This window comes from Clytia hemisphaerica, unplaced genomic scaffold (assembly GCF_902728285.1).
Source record: "Clytia hemisphaerica strain Z4C2 unplaced genomic scaffold, Clytia hemisphaerica genome assembly, whole genome shotgun sequence".
In the NCBI taxonomy this organism is placed as follows: domain Eukaryota; kingdom Metazoa; phylum Cnidaria; class Hydrozoa; order Leptothecata; family Clytiidae; genus Clytia; species Clytia hemisphaerica.
The window spans coordinates 230,114-239,115 of record NW_027104547.1 but is presented as its reverse complement, the minus strand read 5'-3'; the positions used below and the strand labels follow the sequence as shown (position 1 = coordinate 239,115).

Here is a 9,002-nt window from a genome sequence, read left to right as displayed (position 1 = left end):
GTGCAGTAGCAAAACGATATCTAAACGCCTACATCCATTCAGGCAACGACTGTCTTTCTGCCAATGATATCAAGAAAGGAGTTCTCCATCAAGGTGGTCCTAAAAATACCAAAGTGTGTGTTGCTGAGATTGACAAATCAAAATGTCACTTAACCCAAAGTAAAATCAAAGACATTCAATCCTTTCATTCGGTACTTTTTCATAGACTTGGAATGGTATTTTGGCAATACTTTGACTGTGGAGCTGGTCGGTTTGAATCATACTCTGATTTAGAGTTCACATCTGGCCTGTATCTCACAAGTGATTTTTCCCAAAATCATGAACGTCCATCTATCCTATCAACGAAAAAACGGATTGATAGAACGCTGTGTTGTTTGTTCTTCTGCCCCCAAATTGGCTGTATCGATACGTTTCAAACCAACGATGAATTGAATGAACACATTGATCGTGGAATACATAATCATCATGCAACAACATCCAACATCGATTCCGTTAAGATTCATTATGCCAAACTTCTTCATGAAGCTTCCCACACCATCACATCAAAAAACCAACCATCAGTCTCCATCCCCCTCTCAGATTTGATTGAAGATTGCGAGTTGTACAGGGATTTCAATAAGTTTGGATGGGCTCTTACAGAAAGAGTAGTTACCCGTTTCAACCAGAAGCAACGTCAATTCATTTACGATGAGTTTATGAAAGGAGAGTCAGGATCCGGAAAGAAAACAACAGCAGAAGCTGCTGTGTTGAAATGCGTTCTTGTAGAGATGAGAACAACTGTAAAATGTTTACCCCTGATGAGTACCTCACTAAGGAGCAGATGGCTCGTCAATTTTACCGCCTTACTCGTGAGAAAAAGAAAGGAAAAGTTATCGAGCCAACACAGATTGAAGTTGTGGATGAAACTGACGTACCAGAAGAAGAAATCGATGTATTACAAGATACAATGGAGGCTATTAAATCACATTTTGAAATCAAGATAAGTGATTTTGTTTGTATTGCGATAACCAATGAAAATCCCAAGGCTCCAACAAGAAAGGAGCATTTTATTGGTCAAGTTATTGATGTTGATGATGATATGATTGAAGTGAGCTACCTTGTCTTTAAAGCAGGTGGTTACTATTTTTGGCCACAAAAGGCTGATCAATCGTGGGTTTCAAAAAGTGAAATCCATTTGAAACTAGATATGCCAGATATTGATCGTCGAGATCATTTGATTTTCTCTGAGACTGACAATAATGACATCAAGAACTGTTGTGTGTAAAGATTACTTTTAGTAAACTTGATTTTTTATTAGAGTTTATCTCACATCTTACCATTTACTTGCTACATCAATAATTTGAAAACTCACTTACTTTTGTGTTCTATAGAAGCAGTTGAGAAAAAAAATTGAATAATGGTCTCAGTCTTATGTTTCAACCTTCAAAATATTTTAAGTGAATAGCTGACTTTGATTTGGCATCTGTTCCTTTAGTCTTTTAGGGATTCTAAAACATTTTGTTATAATTTTAGAAATATTATAAAAAAGTTTATAAAAATTATAAAAAATATTTATTTAGTATTGTTACTGAGTTTGAACACCGATGAAAAGTTTTGAAACAAGTGATATTTGATTTCTGAAGACGTTTTATGCTTTGAATAATACTGGATAGGTTTGAAAAAAATTATCATTTCAAGATCTATTATGATAGATTATTTTGTTGCTCGTGATTTCCATGTGTAACATAAATTTTGATTAGTTCTCTGAAAGTAATTCGCAAGTTTTCACAAGTTTTCGCAGCATCTTGAATGCCTAGCTATGGAATTTTAGGATCTAAGGAGCACCGGCTATTCTGTTTCTAAGTCATTTTTAAAGACATTTTGTTATCATTTTAACTATTATTTTGATAGTTTTCTAACTAGTTTTTCATGAGTTTGTACGGTCCAGGCCCTAGGAATTTAGCAGTCCACCATAGAAACGAAAGGCCATTTTCATATGTAAATTGTGGCTGATCTATACATTTGCCCATAAAGATTTTTTCAGGAAGTAAAGTAGACCCAATGGAGAGACTTTCCTGAAAATTTCAAAAAAATCTGGTGTTGGCGTTAAAAGTTATGGCCTTCCGGATTTGGAGGGATTTTCGGTTTTTTTGCTGTGGTCGCAACTTTGGCCGCCATTATGAATTCCAATATGGCGGTAGGTAACCTGAAAAGTGGTTTTATGTAAAGAATTTCACCCATAGTTTCATTTCCATCAGGTTTTGAGGACTTAACACCCACCACTGGTGCACAATCAAGGTGCTTTTAGTGGCCGAAACTTGCATTTTCAGTTTTCGGAGCACTCTGCTGGGGGTCCTAAAAATTTTTCTGAAAAAAAGAAGGACTTGAATTTTGGTTTTTCTGAAACTACACCAAAAGTTGTGCAAATGCTGAAAAAATCAGCTCCTTACTCAAAATGGATCAGAATTTATTGGCATTTGAAATCGCTCCAAACAGAATTTCCCCATTTACGCAAGCATCCAAAGCCTCAAATTTGAAAAGTGAAACCGCCATATTTCCAGAACCGCTCAAGATATGAAGCTGAAATTTTTAGGATTTTCTTTCCTCATCTATAGGATCATTTGGTGAAAATTTCAACAAAATCTGAGACATCAAGAAATCACATCTTGAAGGCTCTTAGAAAAAATGGCTCTTAAAGGGATATTGAATCTCGCTGGTAAATGTTGCAATTACATTCACATTCACATTTTTCAAAGAGTTTCATGACCACATGACGTAACGAAAATTCCCAAGAAGTTCTGTTAACATATCTCTCATCTACAAAAGCAACCAGTAAAACTGGTAAAATAAAGAAAATTATTTTATTCCTAACCACTCCGTTTATATTTATTAGATTCGCAAATAAAATCTTTGCCGACAACACAAAAACAATACATAGTTGGAGGTACTTACGGTAAGAAATGTTCTTCTGAGGCTAGTTCAGAGGGAGGGCATATAGAAGGAAGGTACAAAGGATCACCATGTATCATAAATTAATCTGTGTTTTAAAAAAATTGTTGTCTAGTATAATTGTACTGCACATGGAGTGTTAGGAAATTCAGATTTGGTGTTTATTATATATGCACTACAAAGCCGAAATTAAACCAAAAATTTGTAAATTTGCTTTAATTTTAATAATTTATTTACCAATGTTCATGTACAATGTAAATATAAAAAAGGTGGCTGCATAAAATCGAAATACATGCCTCCTAGTTCTGGTGTGAGATTCTAAGACGTCCAGGAGCAGTCAGTGAACTAATTTCAGGAAAACTTTTAACTTGGGAACATTTTTCTTGTGCGATGTAATACACCGTTTAACAGTCTCGCCATCTCCACCGTAGAGGCGGTAGGTAAAAATGCTCACATTAGTACTGTGGAAGGTTAGAGAAATGTAAACATTGCCATTGTTTTCTTTCCTTTAAAGAGAATGTTTTAGATATTTGAACATGATATTAATGACAATTTTGTGTATCTCTCCTGAAAATTTCACAAAAATTCATCTAGAGGAAAAGAAGTTATGATTAAAAGGAGTTCTTTACCAACCATTTCTCTGCTGGCTTTTCTTATGAGAACTGGATGTTTACCTATCATTTTTTACGGGGGAGAGCGAAGTTTCCCGTGGTTGCCAAAATCAAAACAATAGAAAATTTTTCATACGCGTGCGCAATCGACACTGTTAAACGGTGTATTGTTTTTTAACCTATATTCTTTATAGCACTCACAAAGGACAATATGAAAGAAGGGATGATAGTGCCTATATACGCCGCCACAGACCACGATGACAACTATTGGTTGTATATGTTGACGGGCTTAAAACCGGTAACCTTTCTATGTCGTAGAAATGTTACACGATGAAGGTGGCTTCTACCGTTTGCCCCGAACTGCGATCCCGATGTTAAATTCCCTAATAACTTGATCAACTTTCGATTCCCGCTTGGAAAATTTTCCATCACTTGCAAAGATCGGCTGGAGTTCATCTTTGTGTTGTCGGTTCGGACGTGGTCGATGGGTAGTTTTCTTTGGAATCGTAGCTTTATCGTAGAAGTGGAAAACAAAGACAAAGACAATATAATATTTATGTATTTTTTGCTTCTACAAAACAGATGAATTTTGCAAATCGAGGTCATTCTTATTTGAACCATGGCTGCAGCAGGAGTGGAAACAGTCAGTTCGGAAAAAAGAAGACAGAAAATCATTCATGATTGATTCATTTATGTTTTTCAAAAACATCTGGCAAACAATAACCGATCATTTGAATGTGAACTGCGGAGAAAAGGACAATGTAAGCCTAACATTAAAGTGGATCTTGGAGATAATGTTGTTGGTCATCTAAACGAACATTCGCATGAACGGTCTCAAACCAAGATTGAATCCACCAAAATTAAAAGTCAGATCAAGGACAAACACAAACTTGCCAACAGCATTAGTATTTGCTGATCAGATTGGGCATACAACTCCCGCTTTAACGAAACATCAGGCGTGAGCGAGAAGGTAATCATCCACCAATCCCTTTACCAGGGCAAATATTCCAATACTACCGAAACATTTATACCTTGACGACGAATGGCCAACAATTTTAACTGAATGACACCGGAGTCGGCGATGTCAATCGTATAATTATGTTTGCTACTGATGAAGCCCTAGCCCGATTGAATACGTCCGATCATTGGTTTGGCGATGGTACTTTTAAAGTCTGTCCGGAAATATTCTTTCAACTTTACAGTATCCATGCATTGAGCAATGGAAGAGTCATTCCATGTGTATTTGCTTTATTGCCGAACAAAACAGGGATTACATACAAGCGACTATTTAACGAGCTCTCTAACCACATCAATAATGATCCTACCTCAATGATGTTTGATTTTGAAATCGGAGCCATCAATGCTGCAAGTAACTTGTTTCCAGGTCTCGACGTTAATGGTTGTTTCTTTCATCTTTGTGTCAATATAAGGAAAAAGGTTCAAGCTGTCGGTCTTCAAACGCGGTACAATAATGAGCCCTTTCTTGCATTACACATCAAAATGATCATGGCTCTTGCTTTCGTACCGCCAGCAAATGTGATTGTCACTTTTGGAAATCTTTGCAATAAAATAAGACAACACTTCCAAAACGATTTGGACGAAGTTCTGGAATATTTCGAAGAAACCTACATTGGTCATTCAAGAAGATGTTCAACCTGAACCTGTGGAACATACACCAACGAGCTCAAAACGAATTGCCAAGAACGAACAACAACATTGAGGGTTGGCATCATCATTTCCAATCACTCTGCATGGGTCACCATCTTACGTTTTGGAAATTCCTTACGAAGTTGCAGAAAGAAGCTGATTTGAACAGAGCTAGTATGATCAGGAGGCTGCAGGGTATCCAGCCCCAGCTGGACGTTGACGTTATCAAGACGTCAGCCGTAGAATCATTGACATCGTCCAAGATTATGCCAACCGTAATCAATTCGACTAATTGCGTGGTATAGCTTATAATATTGGAAATTAAAACTTCATAAACAAAGAACATTACCTAAGGAAAGGACTCTAATCCATTTACAGTATATCATATCATTTCTTGTTCTCGTGTTAAATCGAAATTTTGAATATTTCGTCGAGTTTTATTATATTGACAGTTTTTGGTGAATCGTAAAGAATTACAAAAATTCGAATTTTGCTTTTGGGTATGGCTTTTTCTCTTTCTGAAGGACGTCTTTTTTATATCATTGTTTCCCAACTAAACTAAAATAATGCCAAGATGAGTCAAAGTCATTTAGATTTTGTAGTAAAAATGGGGTAAATAAATACAAGACAGTTTTAATGAGAAATCTATTATTCTTGTTGTTATGCATGTTAAGATAAAAGAAAACTTTCATCGCTGGATTCGTTTGGTCTCACATCTTTTTATACACCCCTTTCTAGGAATGAAATTTTAACTCGCCCTACAGACCTTTTTCTGAAGAAACCATCGAAAAATCGTGTTATATAAAACAATAGGCATTTGAATGCGTATCAACACTTCTGAAGAAAAATTTTCCTAATGAGGTCACCTGGACATTCGGAAAATATGGGCTACAATAAAATGCCATAGAAGCAAGTAAAAAAGAAAAATTATTTGTGACGCCTTCATTCCTATCAAAATTTTCATTTTCGCACATAGCGCAGTTTCGACCCCATTTTAATCTATTTTGGCTCATTGTAGAGGCTTTTTATAATAAGCCCATTGTTTTGATTTGATTTCCCTGTTTTTGATGAATAAAGAATTGAATTTTTTCTTCATACATGCGCAGCATGCGAGCGCAAATAGAAAAAATCAACAAAAGAAGATACGATGCCGGCTTACTGGAAAAGTGGGACATGGGACGGTGGCTCAGGTGGGACGCTTAAGTGGGACGATGCTGGGACGTTCAGGTGGGACGATGGTGGAACGCTCAGGTGGGACGATGGTGGGGCGCTCTTTCATGTTGTCGCTTTAATATTCTTGGCTCCGGGAAAATCCAGGTGCGATTTATTTATTCATTCATTCATTCATGAAACTTAAAAAAACGTCTTCAAAAAAATTAAGGATATTTCAAAGATGAGGTTTTTTATAAGAACGTTAAGGCTAAAATCGAGTTACTCAATCACCATAAATTTTGACATTTTTTTTTACTTTTGACATCTGGGGGGCAATTGTCTGGGGGGAATTGTCCAGGGGGGGATCGTCTGGGGTCTATTGTCCCCAGAGAGTAGATTTGAATAAATCAACAAAATCAAATGTTTAGACAAAACATAAAACATCATGAACATAAGTATACATGTAAATGGCAAAAATCATGCCACTACTATGGTTGATCAGTCTTCATTACTGGATGGCAATTTGATTAACTACAGCTTCTTCTTCAGTGTCAGCAGTTACCTTTCTGATTGACATGACTTCATTGGATCCAACTTTAATTTTGATGGCCACTTTCATGTTCATGATTTCACAAAGGGAATTGTCTAAATCATCAAGAGAGGTGGTACAAAGTTGATCGAGACAATCTCTTGGACAAACAAGTGGTATCCGATTTGAGGTAACAGTTTCTTTGAAAGTAAAAAACACCGTTGATAAAATCAGTACATCTGAAGGTGAAAGGGCTTCGTCACACGTGTCGCACATGGGGATTGATCGTAGATAAGTAACTTCATTTTTGCATTGATGACAAACAGACACACCCTTTAATGATTTTAAATTGATACTTGCAATACTGCCTGTTTTAATGATTGTTGGCACTGGCGCTAATACAATTGTATCATCTGGTAGTTCTTTAAATTCTGAAGGATCAGACGATTTCAATGCTCTTTGTCCACCAAATTTACTGAGGTTGATATGTCTGAATTCATAACATTTCTGTGGCTTGAGCGTCCCAACTGAATCCCCATAAACTGTTACTATTCTGGATTCATTGCTGTTGTCAGTTACATGGACTTGTTGAAATGCTAACATGCCCTTACTTATTCCTGAAGGATCAATTCTTATGACCAAAACTTTGAGATGAACCCTGCTGAACATTGGAAACTCCATTGCTGATTTGATGGTTGAAAATTTCAACGGAAAGTGACGTCCATTAAATCTATAAGAGGAAACAAAAATTATTGCAAGGTCTTTCATAGACACACTAGGATCATAAGAACAGGCATCAAAAAGCAAGAACACTCACTAGGATCACAAGGTAGCCATCGAAAATTGTTCTGCTCGAGTCGCCCACACGCATCATATTTTTTACTGATTTTCCGGTGCAGAGATGCGAAAAACATCCAGGAAAAGTCCAGAAGAAACAACTTGTTCTTCAAATGTATAACTTTTTCTTTGAGGATAAGGAGGGTTTCAGGAGAGACTTCACAATCACGGAAAACTTTCCGCCCGCCCGCCCATATCAATTTTTGAGACATTCTGCAACGCGAACAAAACTATTTTTCGATGGCCGCCTAAGCTAAGCAAATTTTTTTGAAGTTGCCTTCCAGCTCTCAATCATCAATAGATCTATTGTTTTCTTTTTAAGATGGACAGCAGAACATGGTTTGCAATGAAAAAGAATAAACGTAATGATCACGTTGAACGATTCCGAAAGTATGTGCCGAAATCAACAGACCTGTATCGAAAACCCGCATCCGTTGGTAAGAAACCAGGAGGAAGTCAAACTAGGAGACGAAACTTGAAAGAACCCGTTTTCGTCGAAGATGGTGTTTTACCGAGCAAGTACCAAAACTCAGGGTCAAGAAGTCCGGTAATAAATTTATTTTGATCTATCAGAGATTAATCCCAACGCTAAAGAAAAGAAACAAATGGTTTTGCGGCTGAAGTATATGCACATGTATCAAGGTATTTATATTAAGTGATGTTCGTCCGTTCGTTCGTCTATTACCAGCTTTCTCAGGATTGGCTCATGAGTTTTTTCTGCATAGAAAAGATTTTTCCACAGTAATGCAAATTGGTGATTCCCTCGAATTTTTAAGAAAAAAAATTTCCTGGTCGAAAATGCCAGAAATATGCCAAAAACCCGATTCTTCGGCATTTTCTTCAGATTTCATCCCTTACAACTTAGCATTTTCGCTAAAAACACCTCAACTTTGATGGGCTACCATTTTAGATACCGGCATGTTCAGCCTATTTACTTCCAACGTAGTCGTCTAAGAAAACAGCTATTATTTTCTAGAATCTTCCTTACAATCTAGTTTTCATATTTATAGAAACTAAATTGCTGACGTGTGGAAAGGAATTTCTGCATGACTGATCCTTTTGTTTCGATAATAACAAGGAAGGTAGAAGGAAGAAATTTCTGCCGTGAAAACGGAAAAAGCGGAAATTAAAACCAAACATATACCTAAAGATAAGAAGAAAACGTCTCGCCGTATCATTCAACCCATCTTCAGAAGTAAGAAGTTGGAAAACCCTGAAGAAAAGACTACCGCAGTCAAGGTAGCAGAAGTGTGAGGACGAACTGAACCTCAAAGAAAAGACGCCCGCAGTCAAGGGTG

The 9,002-nt window shown here is 36.8% G+C and overlaps 1 protein-coding gene across 1 annotated transcript; it reads left to right on the top strand.

Annotated features, from left to right (window-relative positions):
- Nucleotides 1-4,637: 4,637 nt before the first annotated feature.
- On the top strand, nucleotides 4,638-5,198 carry LOC136822685 (uncharacterized). The gene has a single exon (XM_067078976.1). The coding sequence runs from the start codon at nucleotides 4,638-4,640 to the stop codon at nucleotides 5,196-5,198; it is 561 nt and encodes a 186-aa protein (XP_066935077.1).
- Nucleotides 5,199-9,002: the final 3,804 nt, after the last annotated feature.

Coding starts and splice junctions, on each gene's coding strand:
- LOC136822685 (XM_067078976.1), top strand. CDS start 4,638: ATGTTTGCTACTGATGAAGCCCTAGCCCGATTGAATACGTCCGATCAT.